The sequence below is a fragment of the Orcinus orca genome, chromosome 1 (genome assembly GCF_937001465.1).
Source record: "Orcinus orca chromosome 1, mOrcOrc1.1, whole genome shotgun sequence".
Classification (NCBI taxonomy): domain Eukaryota; kingdom Metazoa; phylum Chordata; class Mammalia; order Artiodactyla; family Delphinidae; genus Orcinus; species Orcinus orca.
The window spans coordinates 210,601,201-210,626,016 of NC_064559.1; the positions used below are offsets into that span (position 1 = coordinate 210,601,201).

The 24,816-nt window shown below is 64.9% G+C and overlaps 1 protein-coding gene across 2 annotated transcripts in view; it reads left to right on the plus strand.

The window, feature by feature from the left end:
* The window catches only part of MEGF6 (multiple EGF like domains 6), a 99,010-nt gene that overhangs the window by 8,101 nt on the left and 66,093 nt on the right, over window positions 1–24,816 (plus strand). For both annotated transcript variants that reach the window (XM_049706091.1, XM_049706087.1), the window contains exons 3-4: window positions 3,142–3,251; window positions 13,958–14,062. In XM_049706091.1, coding sequence (XP_049562048.1) covers window positions 3,142–3,251; window positions 13,958–14,062 — 215 coding nt within the window. The remainder of the gene's footprint in view (window positions 1–3,141; window positions 3,252–13,957; window positions 14,063–24,816) is intronic.

Sequence of the window (24,816 nt, forward strand, 5' to 3'; positions counted from 1 at the left end):
CAGCAAATGAGGGCTCACGTGGGCCAAACCTCGCTCTGGGGTCAGACTCTGTCGAGCCTCTGTTCCCCGACCGCGGAGCGGGCGCATCAGGCCTGGATTGCAGCTGGGGGAGGGTTATGTAACCAGCCACGGGCCAGGCCACACATGTGGCTGCTACGTGGCAGCTGCAGTGACTCCCACTTCCAATTTCTGGGCTGGTGGGCCTGCTGCGTGGCCCTGGCAGGGCCATGTGGGGTGACACGGGGCTCTCTCCTGGCCCAGAGCAGGCGAGGTGATACCTGACAGACTGGATGAGGACGTCAGGGGGCTTGCTGCCCCCCTCCCCATAGCGGGCGTCTCCCCAACAAACCCGCCAGTACATCTGCCCCAGGGTGGGGGAGCTTGGGCCATGCGCCCCCTGGGGGGGCAGGAAGGAAGCGGGGTGGGGAGGGAGAGGATGCTCGGAGCACGGAGCCCACGTGTGGGCTCCCACCAGGCCCCTCCCCCCAATCCCGCTGTGCTGGGGCCTGGGCTTTGCGGAGGCTGCATAAGGTGGAGTGGACACCAGCCTTGTAGCCACGCCCCCCTGTCCACCTGGCCCTGCAGGAACCAGCTCCTGGCCGTGGCCGGAGCCCCTGTGACTCTCCCATGGGAGGTGTCCCATATGAGCTGCAGGGGGCAAGGGCTGGCTCTCAGGCCCAGTGGGGGCTGCAGGCTGACCCGCTGTCTCCAAGGGTCACTAACTTTAGGGGATGCTGGGGAGGGCGGCAGATGGGCCCAGCTGGCCCGTCTTCCCGGTGACGGAGAGGAACAGCACGTAGCCCAGGGAAAGGGGAAATATTTACGACGGAAGGGCCCAGACACCATCCGCCCTGCCAGACATTGTCCACCACTGTGGTCGGTCTCTCTCCAGGCAACTGGTTTCATGTCCTGCCAGAGTGGTGTTGTGCACAGTCCCCCGAGCTGCCCGTACGCAGTGACGTGCGCACGTTCACACTTCCGGGAAGCGCCCTGGTGGTTTGGTGGGGTCCAGGTCCCCCAGCCGCCACGGGCTTCATGCTGCTCCCGAGGGCCGGGAAGAGCAAGCTGGGGGCAGGGGTGCCCATGTCTCCAGGTGTCCATGACCTGGAGACGGCAGCCCAGCCCCTCCCGCTGCTCCTGGGGCCTCCAGGGCCCTCGACCCAACTGCCGTTGGCCAAGCTCCAGGTCGCCAGTCCTACAGATGGCAGTGGGCGCAGGGGTGCTGTGCCTGGAGGGTGGGCCCTGGGTTGTCCCCTCCCCTCCTCCCGTTCCTCCGCTCTCTGTCCCTATCCCTCCCTCCCTCTTCCCCCAACATCCCCTTGACCAGGCTTGTCACTGTAGACACAGGGACCTCACAGCCATGGACCCCAGGGCCTGTGCTGAGCCCTGGGTCCTGTATGAGTTTCCTGTTGCTGCTGTAACAAATTATGACAAACTGAGGGCTAAAAACAACAGGGATTTACTCTCTCACAGTCTGAAGGTTAGAAGTCTGAGGTCAAGGTGTGGGCAAGGGTGGTCCCTTCTGGAGGCTTGGTCGGAGGGTCTGTTCCAGGCCTCTCCCCGCTCCTGTGATGACTGACCATCCTTGGCACTCCTGGACTGGTGGCGGCATCACCCCAGTCTCTGCCTCTGTGGTCGCCTGGCCTTCTCCCTCTGTCTGTGTCCACAGTTCCCTCTACTTATGAGGACACCGGCCATTGGACTAGGGCCCACCCTAAGCCGGTACGATGGCCTCGTCTTGAGGACATCTGCAAGACCCTATTTCCAAATAAGTCCACCTTCACAGGTTCCGGGTGGGCGTGGATTTGGGGGACTCCGCTTGGGGTCGGGGCAGGCGGGACAGTTAGCCGTCCATCTTCATGACCATCACCAGATGGAGGTGGAGGTTGTCTGGGCTGGGGTGTCAGGAGGGGCAGCCAGGGTGGCTTCCCTGGGAGGTTGGCAGGGGTGTCAGGCAGATCCTTGCGTTGCTTAACCCACTCTCCGAAGAAGCAGAAGCAGAGGTTTCCAGAAGGGATCCAGGAGCCCTGGTGTTTGGGTGCAGCTGGAGGGAGGTGGGTGGGGGGCTGAGTAGGAGCAGGGCACCCCCTACCCCCCACCCTGGCTTCTGCTCCAGGTTCATGGTTGCAGGCGAGTCCGGGGCTGGGCAATGCCAGGAGAAGCAGGGCGGAGGCCGGGGCTGCACTGGCAGAGGTGGCCCTGAATGGCTGGGCTTACAGGGGCAATCTGGATTTGGGGAGGGGATAGACAGGAGGCCCTTACCCCTCTGGGTGGTGAGGCCGGTCTCTCTCTGGTGCATGGGCACCACCTTCCTGCGGCCACTCCCCATGCCAGGCCCCAGGCTGGCTGGATCAGCTGCCTGCTTCCAGCTCCTGGGTGGGGCTCTGCCTCCCTCTGCTCAGCCTTTGTGAGGCCGTACCTCTCCCATCAGAGCAGGAACCAGCCTTGGACCCGGGCCACCCTCCTCCAGGAAGCCCTCCTGCCTGCTCCCTTCTGACCTCAGGGCTGTGTGCTCACACGCTCGGATCCTCCTGCTGCTGCCCACCGTTGCTTCACCCCCATCAGCCTGTCTCCCTCGGGCAGCCCTTGGTGGGGGAAGGGATCCCTCCTCGGGGATGCCCCAGGACAGGCCCGCCACCTGCCTCCTTGGTGCACGGGTGGGCCGAGAGCCTGGGGTGCGGCCCGCCCAGCACTGGGCACCTTGGCCCACGGGGCTCATTCCAGGAGCCACTCTCGCTCCCAGGTTGGACACTGAGTCTGACCCCCAGACCCTCGCAGACTGGCTTGGCGATGAGAGCCACGTGTGGGGCACGATGCCTGTTCTGAGGCTGGCTCAGAGCCGGGACCACCCTGGGGGTGGAGAGGGAAGGGGCGGCGTGTCGCCCTGTTGCTGGTTCCAGGACGGCTGTCCACCCCCCCACCCACCCCCCGCTGCCCCCAGTGGCCCCTCGTTCACCTGGTGCGGCCGCGGGATGCAGACCTTCCGCCCACCTCCGTACCTTAACCTGCTCGGCTGTGAAATGGGGACAGTGGGAGAATCGGTCTGGGGGACTGGGTGCAGTGAGAGCCGAACGCATCGGGCAGAAGTGCCTCGAGCCCGTTCCCTCGACGGTAACGCCCCCCTTTTCCCTTCTCTCCTAGAACTGTCTACTACACGGGCTACAGGCAGGTGTACGCCACGGAGGCCCAGACCGTGTTGCGGTGCTGCCCGGGGTGGAACCAGCAGCCCGGAGACCAGGGCTGCCTCTCCTGTGAGTGCCCGGCAGCCCCGCCCCGCCCCCCTCCTGCCGCAGATGCCGCAGCCTCCCGTCCAGTCTAACGGGATGTAGCTCCTGGGCGGTGTGGGAGACCTCAGGGCCTCTCTCTCGGCCACTCTGCTCGCCAGAGGCTGCTTGAGTGACATAACGAAGGAGAAGGCCCAGTGAGTCCTCCAGCCCCGACGCTGGCCGGAGCCGCGGAAGGAGAGGCTGGCGGGGGCGCCGAGCTGGAGGGTGGGGGGCCGTCTGCTGGTGCCCAAGCGCCCGGCACCGGGGAGGGGTCCGAGGGTAGCTCCGGGGCTGTGGGTTGGCGCCAGTGGGCTCAGACGCCCCTGAGCTCGGTGTGGCGTCGGCGTTATGGAGCGTGAGCCCCTGTCCCGCCTGCCCACGCCCCGCCCGTCCCGCCTCCCCACGCCCCGCCTGCCCACACCCCGCCTGTCCCGCCTGCCCCTCCTGCCCACGCCCCGCCTGCCCACGCCCCGCCTGCCCCTCCTGCCCACGCCCCGCCCCGTGCTGCGGGTCCGTCCTTCCCCCTCACCAGCGTCCTGGGCCTCAGCCTCCTCGTCCGCTGCCTCCTTCAAAGAGGGAGGTCCTGACAGATGCGGGGAGGGGGGGGTAGCCCCTGAGCATCCGCACATGACCATGGGCAGCCTCTGCTGCAGACTCGGGGACGGGGACCGAGAGGGGCTGGAATCGGGTTCTGATCTTAGCGGCTGGCTGTGAAGCCTCTGCTTCGTCAAAGGAATGGGCATGGCTTGGAGTCCAGCTGTAGGGTGTTGGGAAGGGCTCCCGGCCTGCGGGTGTGGGCACAGGTGGGCCAGCAGGGGAGGCTGACTGGGTGCGAAGAGGCTGTGTCCCTCCTCTGGAGAGGTCTGCCCACCCAGGGGTCAGCCCTCCCCTGAACCGGCATCTGGACAGGGTGAGACCGGGCTGCACTGTGAGGGGTGGCGGGTCATGGTTCCCCATGGAGCGGGTTAACCACGGGTGGGCCGTTCTGTGCCTGGGGTGGGAACCGGACTTCAGGGGTCACGTCCCCGCCTGTTCTCCAGCCCCCGGGGGCCCATAGACGGAGGCCACAGATGCCCTTTGTGAGCTCCAGCGGGAAAGGGGGGAAAGTAAAAGGTGTGGCCATGTTTGTCCAGGAGAGGAAATGAGTAATTCTCCCCAGGAAGGGAGGCGGGGGACCGGGTGGACGCCGGCCAGCAGCCCCCGGGTGGGAGTGTCCAGCTCTGACAGCGGCCTTTCTCTCTGTGGCTCTCATCTCTACAGCGATGACCTGTGGAGGAGAGGAGGTGGGGTCTAGGCCTGCATCCCCCCGGGTTTGTGAGGGAGAGTGTGGCCTCTCGCGCCCAGGGAGGGGCGTGGGTGCACCTGCGCGTGTCTGGCCTGGGGTGGGGACCCTCTGGGCTTGGCTTCCTGGGCAGGGGGAGGGGCAGGTCCAGGTCCAGGTTCGCCTGGCAGTTTTCCCACAATTATCATCCGCTGCGCACCCCTGAACTGGGGTTTGGTGACCCTTGGGGTCACCTGTGTCTTGGAGTGACCATCACAGGTTGGGTGAGGGGAGCGGGAGGGCCAAGAGCCGTGCGGACCCCAGGAGGCCCACTGCGGAGACGGTCCAAGTGCTGGCTTTTCAGGAACGGAGGCAAGCATTGGGTCAGGTCCGTAGTGCCAGGGGTCACGACAGTCTCACCCCTAGCCTGGTGGGCCTGTCCTGTGGTTCTGCCTGTGCCCCTGGCCACAATGGTCGAGTTGGCTCTGCCCTGGACTGGCCGGCCGGCAGGAGGGGGGATGCAGCCACGCCGCTCGGCGGGTGGGACCTGAACCAGCCCAGGACTGACCTTTGGGGTTTCTCAGCCGTGGGGAGGGCTCTTGGCCGGGACCCTCCCAGGGCAGCCTGGGCCTTGCAGCTGGCTGGGGGCAGGGCTGGGGCGGTGGGGAAATGGGGGTATCTCGGCTGCTGAGTCAGGCCCTGGGGGGCCAGGAGACACAGGACAGGGTCCCCACGTGTATCCTGAACTTGGTTGGTTGTTTTTAAAAACTCATTTTTAGGGCAGGATTTACTTATTTATGTATCTGGCTTTTATCTGTTTTTTTTTAACAATCTAGGAAGCCCTGTGATCTGGGCTCTCGGGGCACTCACTTGTCCCCCAAGTGTCTGGGTGGCCAGCGTGTGAGGGTAGGTGGCGGTTCACACGGGGCAGGGCAAGAGCCCAGGATCCTGCCCTCAGCCCCGGTTCATTGGTTCATTCGTTCATTTTTTCACTCATTCATTTGTTTGGTCTTTGCTCCGCTGCCCCCGAGCGCTGGGGATTCAGCGGGACCCGGTGGGTCAGTACCTGCCCGTGGGGAGCTCAGGTCTGCCAGGAGGCCGGCTGCTGCTGGAGGACACTGAAATGACACTGATGCGTGAGGATGGGCAGACCAGGCCAGCCAGATGGGCGCTGGGGTGTGAGGGGAGCCGGCTGGAGCCCAGGAAAAGGAAGTGGCGGCAGGGGAAGGAGGAAGGAGAGGTGGGCGGCCAGGGGCCCTTCCTCAGCCGCCCCACATTGTGGCTGAGCCCTTGGGGGTCACTCTGCCTGTAGCCCCTCAGGGCTAGTTCCCAGCTGGGTGGAGCTGGAGCCTTCCGGAAGCCTGGCTCCAAGCCCTTTGTGCACTTTGCACTGGGGGCTCTCGCAGGGGGCACTGGGCTCAGGTGCAGGGTCACATCAGGCACTGGTCTTGGGGTGGGGGTCTTGGGGTCCCAATAGGTGCCGGAGCCCCCAGTCCCTGGAAAGCCCTGCCTCGGGGGGGTCAGGTGTGAGTCCAGGGTGGCTGCCTTTGGTCCCCTCCCGGCTGCATGCGAACAAGCGTCAGGCCTGTGGACGGGGTCAGGGTCCTCCGAGCCCCTGAGGGCGAGCAGAGGGGATGGCGATGAGGCACAGGGCTCCCGCCCTCCCTCTTTCTCTCTGTCTGTTTGCCCCTTTCCTCATTTCCCCACTGCCCCCCTCGCCAGCCTGTCTAGCCCCTTCCCTTGTCCCCCGGTCCAGGCTCTCTGCAGCCAGGGGACCCGGAGAGGTAGGCAGGCGGGGGCAGGGCCCTGGGACGCTGACCCCTGCTGGCCCCACCCCTCTCCACCAGCCACAGTGAAATGTCCTCCCTGGGATGTGACCTGGAAACTGGGCTGCGTGCGGGACAGCGTCAGGCCCCCGTGGTGTTTGCGCAGGAAGCTTCTAATGGTGTTGGGATTCCTCCGAGACCCACTTAGCAGCATGTGTGACCGGGAGGTGACCGGAAAGAAGACGTGCCAGCTGGGCGGGGTGCCTGGTGACCAGGGCCCCCCCCAGGACCTGTGGGTCCAGAGCACGTGTGCCTGGGGGCCTCCTGCTGTCGGGGTGCCCTCTGCCCAGTGGCTCTCTGAATTCCACCTCTGTCCCAGTCAGGGGGCAGATTTTGCCTGGACGCTCCCAGTGTTTCAGCCGTGGTCACCCTGGGTCCTGGCTCCCCCTTATCGAAGCAGGGACCCAAATGCACCGATGAGGTGCCTGGCCTGGAGCGGCTCAACCCCCCAGACACCCGGCACGCGGAGCCTGAGATGGAATGGGTGCCGGGAAGACTGTCTGTAGCTCCAGCTTGAACTCTCTCCATGTGGGCTGGGCTCAGTCCATCGGAGGAGGCCACAGGTCGGAGAGGCAGTGCCCGAGGAGGGGCCAGGGGCTGCACCGGCTCCGTGGGTGTGAAGAGAGCCCTGGGAAAGGGAAGCTCTGTGTACATGTTAAGCAGGCACTGTTTTTGCAGGACTTCTCAGAAGCTTTGATATACCCGTGTGCGCTGCAGGCTTCTTTTTTTTTTCTTTTTCTTTTTTTTGGAGTTAACAGTGTTTTAAGCAAATGGAGAGGGGTTTCTTTATCTGGTTAGTGGGATTGGATAATGAGGGTATATATATATTTTTAAAGAAGATGTTGGGAGTAGGAGTTTATTAATTAATTAATTTATTTTTGGCTGTGTTGGGTCTTCGTTTCTGTGCGAGGGCTTTCTCTAGTTGTGGCGAGCGGGGGCCACTCTTCATCGCGGTGCGCGGGCCTCTCGCTGTCGCGGCCTCTCTTGTTGCGGAGCACAGGCTCCAGACGCGCAGGCTCAGTAGTTGTGGCTCACGGGCCTAGTTGCTCCGCGGCATGTGGGATCTTCCCAGACCAGGGCTCGAACCCGTGTCCCCTGCATTGGCAGGCAGATTCTCAACCACTGCGCCACCAGGGAAGCCCCACTGCAGGCTTCTGACAGACTGTGTAGTGTTTTCCAAACTCATTTTTTCTTAAAAAAGGAAGAAAGAAAAAGAAGCAAAAAGGCAAAACAATAAAGCGGTGTCCCTAAAGCACGTACTGGGAAGTGTGTGGGTGATCCATTCGACCAGCGTCTGTGGAGGGCCGACGGGTGCCAGGCGCTGCGCTTGGGCATGGGAGGGGCCTGAGCAGAGGCTGGTACCTGCCCTGTTCTCATGGAACAGAGGGGGAGAAAGGAACGGAGGGAGGGAGGGAGGGAGGGACAGATTACATGCCGGTGAGTGGGGAAGCTACAGAGAAAAGTGAGGTGGGAAGGGGCTGACCGAGGTGGTGCTGGCTTAGGTGGGGTCTGGGAGGCCTCTCTGTCCAGGGCGTTGGTGGCCTGTGTGATGTGAGTGGTGGGCCTTGCTCGTGCCCAAGGAAGAGCCCCACTGCAGAGGGAAGGGACAGGAACAGGGAGGCCACAGGAACAGGGAAGGGCTGAAGCCGAGGTCCCCACGCCGGGAGCCCAGACCACTGGATGCAGCCCTGGATCTGGGTGCCAGTGCCTATAGTCAGGGCCCCGGGGGTGAGGCCTGGGCCCGGCGCCCCTGCGTCCCACCGTCGGACCGCCAGGCAGGCCTCCCTTCCCTCCCACCTCCTGTGCGGTCCTTCGGCGCTGGGCCTGGCCGGTCGGGGCCTGCAGGGAAGGAGCTGCAGGAAGGCGGCCGTGGGCCCCCGGGGAGGGCCGCCCTCGGCTTGCTGGCCTCTGCCCTTCACTTTTCCTTTTCCGTTCTGGATGCCACACGGCAGCCCTGCGCCCAGCGTGGGAATTTGCAGAGCTGGCATCCTGGCTCTCCTGTCCTCGGCGTGGACGCGAATGTCCCCCAGGTTGCGGGGGGAGGGCGTGTTGTCCTGCTGTGTCCTGCACACCCCAGGTCTCTCCAAATCGTGAGTCACATCCAGACTGGCCCGGCCCTGTGCCCAGCACACGATGACACACCCGCTCACACCCAGAGGGGCTCACCACACACCGCCTCACATACACACGCGTGCACACACGTGTGGCTGGATTTACTCACAGGTATGTGACCTACTCACGTGTGTTCACTCACACACGTGTACACACATGCTCATGAGTGCACACCTACGTGTACACTCACGTGTGCACGATCGCTCACACGTGTGCACGAGCTCCCACTCCCATGGGTGCGCAGACGTCCACGCACGTGCTCTCACTGGGGCCACGACGCGGTGGGGAGCACAGACAATGAGGCGTGGCGGTGCCCCCGTCACCCGGAGCCCAGAATGATCCGAGCGCCAGGCGTAGCAGGGGCCAGGTCCAGCCCTTCTGGAAGGTTCTGGGTGCACAGCGCCCACCCCCCGCCGACTGCCTTCGGGAAGTGGACGTGATGGGGGCAAGGAAGGATGCTGCCCTGTCCAGGTCTGCTCTCCAGGGGCTTTGCAGCCCAGGATGGGCCTGGAGGGGGCAGCGGGCTTCCGCAGTCCTCAGGGTCCGTGGCCCCTCAGCCTCCCACTTCTCCTGTTGACCGGCATGGTCTCCCAAAGCCGGTGTGGCTCGCCTGTGCCCGGACTTGCCACCATGCAGGGGCTCTGGGAGCCGGGTCTGCCCGCCTGTCTCCTGGGCCCCCCCGTGTGGTGGGTGCTGGTGCAGGCACAGGGCACCGGGCAGCCGGCCTGGAGGGCTTGGCCTTTCCTGAAGCACTAGGAGTCTGAGCGTCCAGCATGGAGCTGAGGTGGCTCCCTCCCTGCTGCAGGGGTCCCAGCAGGGGTGGGTGGGGTGGGGCGTGTGATCCGGGTCCCTAGCCCTCGGCCAGCGCTGGGTGGAAGGCCGGCAGGAACAGGGTGAGAGGGAGGAGACGGGAGGGCTCAGGGCCTGCTCTGTCCCCTGGGCTCCCAGGGAAGTGGCCTCCCTTCCTTAGCCACTGTCAGCTTGAGCTGGGCACCCACGCCCGCCCGTGCACTGGCAGCTCTTATCAGCGACTTGGACGAGGCTTAGGAAACGCTGCCCTGCAGCCTGGGCGATACGGAGGGAACCGCCCCTGTGTCCCCGTGACCTTGAGCTGAGTCAGCCCACCCTGCGGGGGTCTCTGGGCGGCTTGGGCGGAGGTGACTGGGGACGCAGAGGGGCACTCGCTTGCAGGCTGGCTCCCAGAAACACATTCGGTGACCTCGGTGTGTGTTCGCAGCCTGTGGGTGGGTGTGTGGCCTGGCAGGCTGGACAAAGGTGTCCGCCTGGGTCACCCTCTCCCGCCTGTGGTTCACTCAGCTTTCCACTAGCCCCTTGGCGGGTGGAGAGAAGGAGCCCAGGTCCAGGGAAGTGGTCCAGGGGCTGAACTTGCTGAGCCCTTGGAGAGCAGTCGAGTCCTATTTCCATGGCCACCCGTCCTGGGACAGCGCGGCTGCAGCCACCATGGCCGGTGGGCTTCATCAGGGTCCGGCCAGGCACAGGTGTCTCCTGCCTTTCGCCGTGAGGGGAAGTGGCTGGCATCAGGATGCCACTGGCGATGCCTGGACATGGTGTCCTCGCTCTGGGGGCTGTGCTGCCTAAATCTGCCGTCCCGCACCCAGGCCCGGCCAGGAGCACCCTCGGGACTAGACACCCCTAAGGACCCTCCCAGCCTCTGGTTCTAGGAATGTGGGCACGTGCGCCTAGCTTCACCCCAAGGCGAAGGCCTGGCCAACGTGCCCGCACCTTGGCTCCCGGTCTATAGCGTGAGGAGATCGTGGTCCCCGGACGTGGGCTGCTGGGGGGCTGTGGGTGTCTTCAGCTCCAGGAGACAGTGTGGAGGCAACACTCTGAGAGCGTGAAGGGTCTGTGAGAATATTGCGTTTGACGTGTATAGGGGAGTTTAGCCCAAATTTCCAACCACTGATAAGTATTAGGGCTGGGACTTGAACACGGATCTGCAGAGCCTGAGATGCCTTGCCCTGTGAAGGCTTCTGGGCGGCGGGAACCAGCGGGGTCTGGGGAGGGCGAGAGCATCCCATAGCCTCGGAGGACGTGGCCGCCTGGCAGCCATACACCTTGTGGGCACCGTGCCCCAACCCCCGGGTTTACCTCTACCTCTTCTTGGACTTCTCACACTCGTGGGTTCTGACAGTTCCTTCCAGGGCCCCTGAGGGTCCTGTGGGTTCAGTCCCAGCCAAGGGCCATGAGGGTGGGTCCCCAAACCAGCCCCCTGCTGTCCCCCTGGCATACAGTAGGCTCTCATAAAAGTCATTAAAAACGTAGCTGATGTTAAGTATAAAACACGTCTGTTACTTAGCAATCTGTAAACTGTTTTCAAAGCATCTAACCTTCGTTTAACATCTGTACGTGGAGTTTTCACGTTTTTCATTTCCATGCGTCCCGCTGGGTCTGTTTTCCTACCTGCCAACTCTTCTCTCACACACGGCCCCTCCTGCTGCTCTTCGAGGAAAACAAACGTCCTCACAGGAAGCCACGGTCTGCTGCCCCTGAGCTGCATTTCCAGGTTTTGGCTGTCCTGTGCCTGTCGCCTGTGGCCCTTCCTCAGCTGCGGTGGGGTCTTTTGGGGGGCGCTTGTCCCTCAGGTGACTTGAGTGACAGCGGAAGGGGTGGCTGGGTTGCCGGGGGCATCCCTGATTCCCGCCTGGCCTGGGGGAGGGGTCACACAGGGCTGGACCCACGGGTGCTCTGCAGTGAGGCCCCGTCCCTGTGCCCTGGCTGCCTGTCCTGCCACGAGGCGTGTGTGCCCAGTGCCACCCCGTGCTGCTGGTCTCAGGCTTCGCGCCACGGTAACCCCATCTTTCCCGCGTCCCACGAGCCTTGGGACCGCAGGGAGTGCCCGTTCTTGGTTTGGGGCGTAGCTTTGTGCATCTTTGCTGTGAAACCTTTTCTTTTTTCCATCTAAGGATGTGCTGCCCTGTGCATCCCTCTTGCATCCTGAGTGCCTGCCTTTCGCCCCAAAGGCTTCCTGACGAGTGACCGTCTCACGTCCCACTTGGCCTGACATTTAATTATCTCTTTACTCATTCATTCAACAAAGTCTGTGGAGCCCCTTCTAAGTGTCGGCGTGTCGGTGGCTCCAAGGAACGTGATGGTGTTGGAGGTGCGGTAGCTGCCTGCCCCTAGGGAGCCCAGGCCTGGGGTGGGAGCTCAGCTGTCGCCCCTGTTAAGGGCTCGCTGCACTCAGAGGTGCGGTGGAAAACCACAGGGCGCTATGAGCGCTGATTCGGCTGCGGGCTTGGAATGGCTCCCTGAGGAAGTGACGACTTGTCCAGGTGGACAGCCGCTAGGGTGTGACGGGTGGCTGGGGGGCTCTGTGCCAGCTCGATGGAAAGCCACAGAAGGGAAAGCTCTCAACCAGGCGCCCATGATCTGCTTCCTGTTGTGAAGGATCCCAGTGGCTGCAGCGTAGAGAAAGGACGCGGGTGAGTGGGTGAGTGCAGCGTGCGCGGGGATGCTGGCGGCGGTTCTGTCCAGCCTTGAAGCGGAGAGAAGGGTGGGCTCGAGGGGCGTGGGAGGTAGAAGCGATGGGCTGGCTGTGGATTGGATGTGGGCCGAGTGTGAGGACGGCTCCTGGGTTTCTGGCCTGAGCCTCTCTGTGCGTGTGACACCATGTACCAAGTTGGGGAAGGGGCATGGGAGCAGGCAGTGGGTTGCTACCTCCCCCTGAGCTCTGAACTGACCGTGGAGGTGGACGCAGGCAGGGTGCTGTCCGCGGGGACCCCCAGGCTGGGCGTGAACCTGGTGGGGCCTGCAGAGGCTGCTGGGGGGCAGAGTCCCGGGGTGGGCGCCAGCCTGGGCGTCTGATTCCCCCCGGAGGCATGGGCCGTTGCAGTGGTTTGGGGCTGAAGGTCTTCGGGATGGTGCAGACCTCTTTACGATGTGAAAAGGAAACAGCTGGCTTCTCTTCCTCCACAAAACTGCACAAGTCAACAGGTTTCAGGCCCTCAGCACTGGGGACACTGGTGCACAGCCCAGGTTGGCCCCGGCCCGGAATTACCTGTGCGGGTTCCAGGGTCACTGTGCGTTTCCTCTTGGCTCCCCTGCAGCACCCGCTTTGTCCCCCAGCCCCCCACTCCTACTGCATTTCAGAAACATCCTCAGGGAGTTTTTCAGGTGTGAGTGAGTGCCAGCTGGGACCCCGGCAGGGTGGCCCGAGAGGAGGGATCCCTCCAAGGCTGGGACAGAAGAGGAGGAAGAAGCTCCCTGCAAAGACCCCTCATGTCTCCCCCGGCAGGGTCAGAAAGCCCTGGGCCTGGTCCCTCCTCAGCGGCTGTGTGACCCTGGGCCATGTGCTGTGTGTCTCTGAGCCCTGGTTTCCTCATCGGGGCGGTGCCTCGTCTAAGGGGCTGCTTGGACCCGTGTGCCTGGCTGGCATCCCTCCCCTTGGGCTCTTCCACCATCCAGCTTTTCTCCCTGCTCCTGGCGGGAATGCTGCCAGCGATACAGAAGCTTGCTGAACCCTTGGGTTACGCCGGGCTCTGGGGTGCCTGGCGGGCGTCCAGGCCACTGTTCAGAGTGTCCACTCACCCAGCAAGCACCCCTGAAGCCCTTGGACTCAGGGCCCGGCTGTTGGGGTCACGGGGATGGGGGCAGAACCCACCTGCCCTGGCCTTGCCCGCCCTGTGTAGGTGTAGGGGTCGTGGCTGCGGGGCCGAGAAAATTGGTGCTGAAGCCCCCCCAGGGGTACCCGGTCCGGCGTAGGTCGGGGTCCCTGCTGTGATGGGGCTGGGACTGCACCTGCCCTTCCCATCCAGGGCCCCTGCCTCCTGGGCCGGCTGTGGCCTCCTCCACACTGTGGCCTGGAGCTGGAGGGGGCTCAGTAGCCCTAGGGCACCGCAGGCAGTGGGTTCAGGGTGCCTCGTTGGGCCCCGCTGGGGGTGGGGTGTGGGGAGAGGGTCTGGGAGCAGGGAGTCTCCTCTGGAGAAGGTGGGGAGGCCAGCCGCTCGCAGCCCTGACCCTCCATCCCTCCCCTCTCAGGGGGCCTGGGCTGGTACTGCCCTTCCTTGAGGGTGGGACCAGTCTGATCATTTCCACCGTTGCAGTCTTGTGGGGAGGGGGCCTTGGCCAAGCTTTTAGCCCACGTTAGCTGTGGGCTGTTCCCCTGCACCCTCTACTCTCCACCCTCGTCCCCCGACCTCCCCCAGAAAATGCCCTGGAGCTCCTTCATGTCCCATTGAAGGGAGTGGGGTTTTTGCCCCTCCCAGGGGGGCTTCACTGAACCCAGACCCTGGGGTGGCGCTGGGGCTCCAGCCCTGGTGGGCCGTGTGTGACCCACCCTCCTGGGGCCCCCTCTCCGGGGGCGGTGCTTTCCTGTCCCTTGAGGGTCCAGGTACTGTCCAGGCCTTGAGGCCTCACCTTGTGGGGAGACTTACAGCGGGGAGGCGTCTCCGGGGATCTTGTGTCCTGGCGGTGGGCTGGGGGTGCCCCCAAGCCCCTGCCCCTCCTCACGCGTTTTCTCCCTCCCTCCACAGCCCAGTGCAGCCCCGGCCTCTGCTTTAACGGCGGCCAGTGCGTGCCCGACTCGGCCCAGCTGTGCCACTGTCCCCGCGGCTTCCACGGTCCCCGCTGTCAGCACGGTGAGTGGCATGGTGTCCCCTGCAGGCACCGAGGCCCTGGCGGTCCGCGTGGGCGGGCCGGGCGGGGGTGGGGGGAGGAGGTAACCCTGTCTCACGGGATGCCTCTGCACCCTGCCATCTCCGAGCGCTCCCTGTCCGATCACGCCCTCTGCGGGCAGGGATGGGCCGGGGTCCCTGGGCTGGCAGGGAAGCAGCACGTCCCAGGGGCCCCTGAGCTGCACCCCTGCCCCGCCGGAGGCTCTCGTGTCCTACCCGAGGGGACCGATTGAGTAAACGTCACACCCCTGCAGACTGGAGCCTGACACGCTGAGGATCCAGCCGGGGGGCGCTGCGGGTGTGATGGGCTTAAAGCAGGTGCTGGTGGGGGTGGGGCAGACGAATGCCCGAAAAGTCCCCCAGAGAACCCCTGCAGACATTCCTCCTGGCTTTGTGGCGTGAGGGGAAGGCGTGAGTATCCCTGGTGGTTTTCTGCTTTGTCCAGAATTTCTTTGCTGACCGTGTAGCTCGCAGCTCCTGCCGGAACAGGGCATAGAGCCATGGCCGTCATTGAAATGAAGCACTCTGGACAGTTTCCGGTGCTTTGAACTTGCTTCTGGTGAGCAGCTGGGGGCCTCTTCCAGGGGGACACGGGGTGTACATCCTGCGACGCGCTCTTCAAGGCTCTGGATGCCCAGTAAACAACAGGAGGGAAACCAGGAAATCGTGGGGAATTGAGGCCCCCGTTTGCAGAGGGGACCCCTGCGCCCTTGCCGTTCCCTGTGCTTGCACAAGTGTGTCCCCCCCAAAGCGTGGCTGAAGGCAGGGGTCCTGGGGAGGTGCTGGGTCCCATGGTTCTGAGCCGGGCGCTGGTACCCAGGGGTGCTGACCTTTGTCGGGAAGGCTCTGGCGGCTCTGACTGCTCATCGCATGCCCTCTGCGAGCCGGAAGGCTCTGTGCTTCCTGGGCTCTGGGCGGCCGGGGGCGGGGGCTGCTGCCCGGGCCACGGAGTGAGGACTGCTGTCACCTCCAGGTGCTGGGGGTAGGGGGTCCCTGCCCTGTGCCCTGTACCATCCAGGCTCCATCCTCAGCCAGGCCTCCTCGTGGTTTTAGATCCCGAGCCCCTCTGTGGGCTGCACAGAGGTGACCCCACCCCACACCATCGCAGACTGGGGTCCAGGCTGGGATGCAGGGGCCCAGCTGCCACGCTCCGCCTCTTCTCGGGGTCTTTCATGAGGGCCGCAGGTGGCTGTGGAGAGATGCTGGACTGTGCGGGGTCGGGGTGGGAGGGACGTCCTGGCCTCCAGCTGCCTTTGGGGATGTCGCTGGGACTGGGTTGTGGCCTGATGGGCAGCAGCACGAGGACGTGACTCTGCAGTGTGGCCTGTCCTTGGTCTCGCCCTCGGGAAGCAGCCGGGACCCCCCACTAGGGCCAGTCTTTCTCTAGCCCCTCGCCTTCCGCCCTGCTCCCTTGGCCACCAGCCCTCACTCCGCCTGGCGCTCTTTCGGGCGCCCAGCTTGGCGCGTCACTGATGGGCGCTCCCTTTGTACTGAGCAGCGCCCCTCCCGTGAGACCCTGAGCCTCGGCCTCCTGGGCACACAGGGTACACGGCTGGCAGGGGCGCAGTGGGGAGGGCTAGGCACCCAGCGGGGCACTCTGCACCCAGCTGGATGGGCGCCTGGGACGGCTGCTGGGCTTGGAGACCCACCCTCGGTGCTGCGGGGCGGGGGGGGCGGGTGGGAGCCGTGGTCTTGCCAGCCTCTTGGGGCCTGGGCTCCAGGCTTGGCTTTGCCTCCAAAGCAGCCCTGCTCCCCACGGTCACTGTGGGAACGGCCTCTCGGGCGGGCACACCCGCCTGGCCCTTACCGCGCTCTGCCTGCGTGGCCCCCCGAATCCTCACTTCTTCCGCTTCGTGGAAGAGGAATCTAGGGTCAGGGAGGCCCGGAAGCTGCTGACTGCTCAGCAGAGCTGGGGCTGGAAGCACAGTCTGGCCCAGTGAGCACCTGGAACCTTCCGGCCATGCCGTCTCTGAGCGCGGTGCCAGGCCTTGTTGGGGGTGGAGCACGGTTGAGATCTGCTTTGGAGGAGAGAGGGGTGGATCCCCAGGTCCCCACCCTGCCCACCTCCCAGGCAGGAGCATCTGTACTGGGGGGGGGACTGGGCTCATGACCAGTCCGTGGCCCTCCAGGGTCGGGGGCTTCAGGAATGGCCAGTTGGGTGACAGATGTGGCCTTCAGGGAGCAGTAGACAAAGCTGGAGGGTGGCCCCTGGGCCTCCTCCTAGGGCACCACCTCCTGGAAGAAAGGCCTGGTGTTCAAGGGCTGGTGTGCGGGGCTGGGTGTACAGGGCTGGGTGTGCGGGGCTGGGTGTGCAGAGCTGGTGTGCGGGTCTGGGTGTGCAGAGCTGGCGTGCAGGGCTGGGTGTGCAGAGCTGCTGTGAGGGGTTGGGTGTGTAGAGCTGGTGTGCGGGGCTGGGTGTGCAGAGCTGGGTGTGCAGGGCTGGGTGTGTGGGGTTGGGTGTGCAGGGTTGGGTGTGCAGGGCTGGGTGTGCAGAGCTGGTGTGCGGGGCTAGGTGTACAGAGCTGGCGTGCAGGGCTGGGTGTGCAGAGCTGGTGTGCGGGGTTGGGTGTGTAGAGCTGGTGTGCAGGGCTGGGTGTGTAGAGCTGGGTGTGCGGGGCTGGGTGTGTAGAGCTGGGTGTGCGGGGCTGGGTGTGCAGAGCTGGTGTGCAGGGTTGGGTGTGCAGGGCTGGTGTGTAGAGCTGGCGTGCAGGGCTGGGTGTGCAGAGCTGGTGTGCAGGGTTGGGTGTACAGGGCTGGTGTGCAGGGTTGGGTGTGCAGAGCTGGGTGTGCGGGGCTGGGTGTGTAGAGCTGGGTGTGCGGGGCTGGGTGTGCAGAGCTGGTGTGCAGGGTTGGGTGTGCGGGGCTGGGTGTGCAGAGCTGGTGTGAGGACTATGCCCCCTGCAGAGGCCGTCCCTGTTCCCTTCCAGTCCCTCCACGCTGGGTTTGGGGCCGCCAGACCTGAGACCTGGCACAGCTGGGCATATGTAACTCACCCCCAATTATAACTGATACCGGTTTTGAAAATAAAAGCCGTATTTTTTCTGGTTCCCCCAAATTCTTTCATTTGAACAAAAGAGTGGGGGAGGGAGAAGGGGACTCTGCTGGGTTGATGGTGGCGAGCGAAGGGGGAGGGGAGTGCTTAGGAAGACCCCCTCCCCCGCCTGGGTGCCTCCTCCCTCTTAACTTGGGCCTGCCTGCCCACCTCTGCCTGCCGCCCCCCCTTCCCCCCCACCAAGGCTTTCTGTAGGAGATACAGGAGCACAAAGGGAGCCTGTGCTGGTGGGGCCTGGGGGGGGGGAGGGCGGGGCCCAGCACAAGGCCTCGGTGCAGTCTGTCCAGGGTGGCTGTCCGTCCAGGGCGGGCATCGTGTCATCTGACACGCCTGTGGGCCTCAGGGTAACGTGCCAGACCCCACTCCCCGCGTTGTTTTGTGGGGATAAAGTATGGGGGACGTTTGTGCAGGTCACAGGTGTCAGTGCAGGTGAGGCTCAGAGTGCCCTGGGAGGTGGTGGCGACCTTCGCTCCCCAGAGGCCCGGCCCGCTGAGAGATGTGAGGGATGACAGGGGTGGGGGAGGATGGCCCCATGTTCCTGGGGTCCCCGCACGCACAGCGTCCCCGAGCTCCCGTGGGGGGTAGCACCCACGCGGCTTCTCCCTTGGGGTGGCCTGTGGTCGGCATGCCCTCTAGGACCGCCGGCCTCCCTACCCTGCAGGCCGGCACCTTCGGGCAGCCCCTGACCCTTGGTGGGCTCCTGCCCGGAGTGAGAGACGGCAGAGGCCTCCCCCCGCCCCCCGCCCCTCCAAGGTCTGCCGGGGACGAGTGCTTCCCACGGCCGGCTGCCCTGGAATCTTACAGGAAAAACAGGCAAGAAAAACGTATGCTTCAGAACATACTACGTCTTAACTTCCTTTTGTATCATAAATGGTGACACAGTGGACACTGGTCATTTCTCATGACCTGGTCTCTGCTGACCTCGGGGAACGAGGGCAGACTCTGAGGTCTGAGGCCCAGTCACCTTAGGTACTTCTTGGTCCAAGAAGCTTTGGCCCTGGTACCCTCTGGACCTCAGTTTCCTCACCTATAAAATGGACGGGTTGGGCCCGTCTCAGGCAGTTCTGGGACTCACTCCCGGGTCCACACAGCTCTCAGGGCGTCACTGCTGACGCCCAGGAGAGGGCCGGGTGGTCCGGAGGGCTTCCTGGAGGAGGGCCTGTGGGCTGAGGAAGGCTTAGAGAGGTGCAGGTGGGGCAGGGTGGGCTTTTCCAGGTGGGAGAAAGGTGGGGGCAGAGGAGCAGAGTGGAGGGAGTGAGTCAGTTTGGCCCAGAGGGTCTGGTGGGGATGGACGGCAGGGAAGGTTCAGCCTGGAATCTGAGGAGACTTAGCGTCCCCCTCTGAGCTGGTTGGAATGACCGGGAGCCTGTGGGCCTGCCCCTCCAGCCCCACCCTACTCTGCGGGGAGGGACCTCAGTGGTCCTGCCTGTGGGCCTCCACGCCCAGGCCTGTCCCTTTGAAGGAGCCTCTTTCCCCACCGGAGCAGGGCATCGGTTGGTGGGGTCCGGGGACAGGGCAGGCAGGGCTGCGGGGCTGTGGGGGCCCCCGGACTCTGCCAGGAGGCAGCGGGAGCAGGCGGCCGCCCCTGAGGGCGTGCGGGTGGGAAGCAGGCCCCGGCGGGTCCAGCGCTCCTGGCCTTGGCTCAAGGGTGACTTTGTTTCTAAACTGGGATAATTGATTAATGGAGAGGAAGCAGCCCTCCCAGGCGGCCCTTCAGTGCTGCCCACTGTGTCGGAGGGTGGGAATCTGACCCCTGGCCCGAGGTCCAGACACCACCGAGGGCTGCTCTTGGCTACCGGCCACGACCAGGCTGGGACCTGGCTCTCCTCTCCCTGAGGGGTGTGCAGAGCTGCCCCGCCCGACCAGGCCTCTTCCTCCACTGTGCTCTGCTCTGCCCTGCTGCCCCTGCCCTGGCGGACAGTGTGGCCTTTGGCTTCTCCACACACGCCCGATTTAGCTGCACTAAACCCCTCCTTTTTTTTTTTTTTTTTTTTTTTTTGCGGTACGCAGGCCTCTCACTGTTGTGGCCTCTCCCGTTGCGGAGCACAGCCTCCGGACTCGCAGGCCCAGTGGCCATGGCTCACGGGCCCAGCCGCTCCGCGGCATGTGGGATCTTCCCGGACCGGGGCACGAACCCATGTCCCCTGCATCGGCAGGCGGACTCTCAACCACTGTGCCACCAGGGAAGCCCTAAACCCCTCCTTTGAGGACAGTTCCCGAAATCTCCAGCAAGCCCCACGCCCTGCAGGAGCTGGCACTGGTGTCTTCTGCTGCCTGGGGTGGGGGCCGTCTCTGGCCGGGGGTGGGGAGGGCCTGCTGGGTTGAATGGAGATGGTGGGTGGCTTTGACCCTGCCCTCTGCTCTGGCCCTGCTGGCCGTGACAGTCGGCTGGGACAGGTGTGGCCTGCTGCCCTGTACTCGGTGGTCCGTGTCCCTTCAGGGCAGCGGGTCTGCAGACCTCCTGCTCCAGGACAGCCCGGGGGCTGCCCGCACACAGAATCCCAGCCCTTACAAAGCGGCCGACTCTGGGAAGGGCATTCATGGTCGCTCCGTGAATCGTTTAATTACCAGGTTTGTCCCCCAGACCCCACCACCCACAAAGGCGTCTCTATCTTTCAAGATGACTGTGTCCTCCAGGCCTGCGCCGTGCACAATGGGCTTCTCCCAGGGCTGACTTCTGAGACGGGCTGGCCTTCTAATGACATAATTACAGCAGGATCCACCAAGAGGCAGACCCCCCGGGCCTGGGGGTCTGTGAGCTCGCCCCACCTGCCCCCATGCCTCCCGGCTGGGTTTTTGGTGAATAGGCCGCTCCAGTGCCCCTGCCCACGAGGGGCCTGCGTTCCGGGCAGGATTGAGGCTGGGTCTGCGGAGAAGGACAAGGCCGCCCAGCCTCCCCTCCCCAGGGCTGCCCCAGGCTGGAGTCCCGCCCATCCTCCTGGGTGGTTTCCTGAAAGGACCCTGTGAATCTGCCCTCCGCCCTTCCCTGCCTCGGCCCTAGTGCCCTGTCCACACCCCCGGAAGCCGGTCCAGACTCTTCCGGTGAATTGCCCTTCGCTGGGCTGCAAGGGCAGTCCTGGGCGTGCCCTGGGGTGGGCTGGGTGCGTGTCCCATTATACAGATGAGTTTCTGATTTGCTGGGGTCAGTGATGTGCTCAGTGCTGGCACACGGCCTCTTGGACCCAGCGGGGCAGTGCGGGGTGCACGTGGAGGCCCCGCTCGGGTGGGCAAGCCTGGATGGTGTCTGGGGAATCTGTGCGGCCCACGTGCCCCGTGTGGGTCCCTGGACTGTTGCCGCCTTGGGACTGACAAGAGTTGGGGTGCGGAAGTTCCCTGGGCGTGTTTGGGGCCGAGGGGCCAGTGCCCGGCCCTCTGGCTGACCTTTTCCTGGCAGCCCGCTGGGCGGGTGAAGCCAGGCAGCTGCCCGCTCGCAAAGGGGCTGCGGTGCCCCATTTTCCAGCCCCTGGGCAGCTGCGGTGGGCGGCCTGACACTTTCTGTTCTGGACGCAGGAATGGCTGGGCCCAGACGGGCGGGGCAGTGCTGCTGGCCCTGAGACCCCGCTCTGCTGGGAGGCCTCTCGCCTTTCTCTGCAGGGGAGGGGAGCAGGCGAGCCCGGCCCGGTGAAGGGGGGGCTCGATAAGACAACTGCCTGCCCCCCGAGTGCCCACAGGCCTGCGTAGTGGGGCATCGGGAGCGGGGCACAGGGCAGCGGAGGGCGCTGGGGAGGGGAGTGCGGCACGTGCTGGTCCCTGCACATGGGCGGCTCGGCCCGGGTACAGGGGAGAGGTCCTCACAGGCTGGCCCGGGGCCCCTGCCCCCAGGAATGGCGTGTGGAAGGGAACTTGCGCATGAAGCCGCCTGAGCCTGCCCTCCGGCCCCGTGTGGACACGCCGTCCTGCTCAGGCCGAAGGGGCCGCCTTCTGAGGACCCGTGGGGTGTCCGTGACCACTGCCGACGCCATACCCACTGTGTTGGGCCCCCTTCTCACCACCCCAGGAGTCTGCCGCTTCCCGCACGGCGGAGTCCCCGTGGCTGGCGCTCACCTCTTACCCCAGGGCCCTGGCGCCTAAATGAGTCAATAAGACGTAGCAGCTGCGGAGAGGAGCCCTGAGTCTGAGTTCCTGGAGAATTCCTGCCTGCAGCCGTCTGCGCTCAGGAGTCGTTTCTAGGGCTGATCCTGCCCCTCCTGGGCTCAGGTGGCCACGTCCCTGTCCCCCAGCCCGGCAGTGCCCTGAGACTTTGTGGAGGGGGCCTGGGGCAGCGGGCCCTGGAGAGCCTAGAGCCCCGGCTCTTCCTGGGCTCCTGGACAGGCATCTCAGCCCTGTGTCCGCTCTGCCCGCTGTGCCTGCCGCCAGAGCTGTCGCTGTTTGGGGGCAGATCCCAGGAAAGGCCCCGATTGCCCACTTTCAGTTCCTGGGGCTGTGCCTGCCTCTCTGTCCAGGCAGGGTGATTCCTGAGGGATCTGCGAGCGAGGGAGCTGGCGTCGGCATCCCAGAACCTGCCCTCGGGTCCTGGCGGCTCCCGGCATCCCAGAGCAGGGCCTGGCCTCTGTGCCCCGGTCGGATGGCGGCCTGGACAGCAGAACGCGCGGAGCCAGGCCAGCTGACTACTGGCAGTTACCACCAGGGGAGGAGGTGGCGGTGGGCCGAGGGTGCTGGCTCAGGGGGAGCTGCCCCCAGCCAGTGTCGCAGCCATCTGTTCTGCTGGGGACCCGCAGAGCGGGGGCGGATCACCCCACCCTTCAGGGTCCGGGCAAGAGGAGCCTGCGGGTTAGCCCTCCAGCAGCTCCCCTGGGGTCAGAGGTGTCTCCTGCTGTGCATCGAGGCTCCACAGGGCCGGCCTTGAGGCCAGAGCGGGGTGCAGGCCAGTTCCCGGAGCAGGACCGAGCCCAGGTGTCCCACATGTTCGTGTGCATCCGTGCTCTCCCCAGGGGTTGTGGCCACCCCAACCTGGGGACCCCTCGATCCTCCCTAGGAAACCACAGTGCACGTTGGCGTGTGCAGGCCCGTGAACACTTGGGACAGAGAAACCCGGACAGTTTGGTTCCACGGGTCAGTTCGAAATGTTCTTGGACAGCGGGCACCTCTGTGTGGAGCACAGATTCCTGCCTGTGGAGCCTGCCCCCCTCCCCAGCCTGGGCTCAGACAGAAGGGGCGCCCTGCACTCCTCCCAGCTCCCTGGGCAGCCTGACGCTGCCTAGTGTGGCCTGGGCAGACGGCTCTGCCGAGGCTGGCTGGGCCTCGGGGGGACCCTCGAGCCCACTGGGCCTTTCTGCCATCCCTGGGGACTCTGGCTCCGGTGTCCCCGGCCTTGGATCTGCTCTCCTGGAGGTCAGGGCAGCAGGTCTGGGAGCTGATGCCTCCCGAGGGCGTCTGTCACTGCGTGGGCTGAGGGGTCGGGGAGGGGGCCCCTGCTGTGGCCCATCCAGCCCCAGCCCACGCCGCTGGATCGGCCCCTCCCAAGGGCTGTCCTCCAGGCTGAGGGCAGGGCAGGCTGGGCACAGGTAGGTTCAGGGCGGCTCTGGGCTGGATCCAGGACAGACCACTGCCTCCCAGGGTGGTCCAGCTGCTCTCCCCCTTGGTGGGCCTCTCTGGGTGCCCCCAGGGGATAGGGGCCACAGAGGGGGGAGGTTCCTGGGGACACGGTGGCACAGACAAGGTGGCCAGTACCCACATGGCGCTCAGCGCCCAGCGCAGGCACCCAGCCCATGCCAGGGCCTTCCTCTCACACCCCTGCTGGGAGGGCGGCCGGGCATCCTGGGCTCACGCCGCCTGTCCCGGGGCTGCTGGGAGGGCGGCCGGGCTTCCTGGGCTCACACCGCCTGTCCCCGGGTGGGGCTGTGTGCGTGGTCGCTGCCCTCCAGAACCCCTGCGAGAGCTCCGGGACTGGGGGGCCCGGGTGCACGTGGGCTCGGGGGCGCTCACACTGTCCTGGGAAAACTCCAGCTTGACCAGCTCCCTGCCCTGCTTTGCCGATGGGGGTGCTGAAGTTTCTGAGGGGCCGTCCTCCCGTCCGTCCTGCCTCTGCGGGACTGGGTGCAGGGCTGAGCCGGGCAGCCGCTCTGTTCACAGCCCCCGGCCCTCTGGTCTCCCGGAGCGCACACAGTGTTGGCTGTGTCGTCTGGATTCCCACGTGAGGGGGAAGGTGTCAGGGTTTCTGGCTCTTTCTGCAACTCGAGGCCAGAGGACACGCTACCTTGGCTCAGTCAGCCCCGGGATCTACCTGTTGGATCCACAAACACAGAGCCGTCAGGAAGAGCCCTGAGTGCCTCGGGCCTTCAGGATAGACCCCAGCCCATCACTCTCCCCCTGCCCCGGCCTTCCTGGGTGGGCTGCGGGGTCTCTGAGAGCAGTGCATGTGGCTTCAGGATGAGACCCGGGGCTTGGTGGGTGGGATGAGTGGTTGTGACTGTGTCCCTCTGTCCCTGTGGCCAGGGGCTGGGCGTGATGGCGCCCCAGGTACTAAGAGAGCTGTGCTGGGAGGGCTGGGAAATGCTAGCCATCATGTGGCCAAGCGCCTGCCCTCACGCCCAGGAGGCAGGAGGGCTTTCCTGGACGCTGCGTCCATCTGGGAGCCTCTAGGGACCGTGCTGGGAGGGTCCTGGGCAGTGTGCCCTGTGTCCTGGGAGCCTGGCACTGTTGGAGTGCCTGGAGGTTGTCCACCTCCCCTGACCCTGGGAGGCCGCAGACACACCTGCACTCCCGGTGGGGGTGGGTGGAGAGCAGATGGACGGCACTGGGGAGGGAGGCGGCATGGATACCCGCTCATCCTCATTTCAGAGCCGCAGCCAGATGGGGACACGGGGAGGGCAAGGGTGGGGCTACAGCTCAGAGACCAAGTCATCCCACCCAGCTCCTGGTGGCAGGTGTGGAGGGGCCAGGGCTCCGGGAGGGGACAGACACCTGGGCCCCATGCCTCAGACAGCTGCCCGGCCCCACTCTTCTGAGCAAGGGCGTCTCCCCAGGTGAGTGGGGACTTGTTTCCCTGATGCTGTGGGATGCTGCTTCTGCCGGGAGGCTGCCCCAACCTGAGAACCCAGGCCCCAGGGTCAGAGACAGCTGACGGACATTGTCTGGTCCAAGCCCTTCCTTTTACAGACTGAAGTGTGGCCTAGAGAGGGGCTGCATCTGCCCAGGTCGCCTCCATGTGTGCTCTGTGAGGGCAAGCAGTCCTCCTGGGCCCTCCACAATGTTTGGATGGGTGGATGAATGGTGGGGATGAGTGGGTGGATGGAGGATGGATGGATGGGTGGATGGATGGATGGATGGATGGAGGATGGATGGATGGGTGGATGGTTGATGGATGGATGGGTGGATGGGTGGATGGATGGGTGGGTGGATGGATGGATGGGCAGATGGATGAATAAATGACATGGGGATCCGTGGCCAGGCCCACCGCACACCTGCTGACACCCTGTTCTCTTCCTCGGGACCTGCTGGGCAGACAGCTCCCCCAAGGGCCTGGAAGGTAGTGGAGGCCCCAAGGCGGGTGAGTGAGGTCTGACTCTGGCCAGGAACCTGCTACCCACGTGCCAGGGGCACAGGCCAGTGGGATGGGAGGGCGGCAGCTGGCCCTGTGCACTGAGTGGTGTCCACCCAGGCTTCACCCCGTGAGAGGCAGACGTCGTGCACACAGGACCAGGCTGTGTGTCCCCTTCCCTTCTCT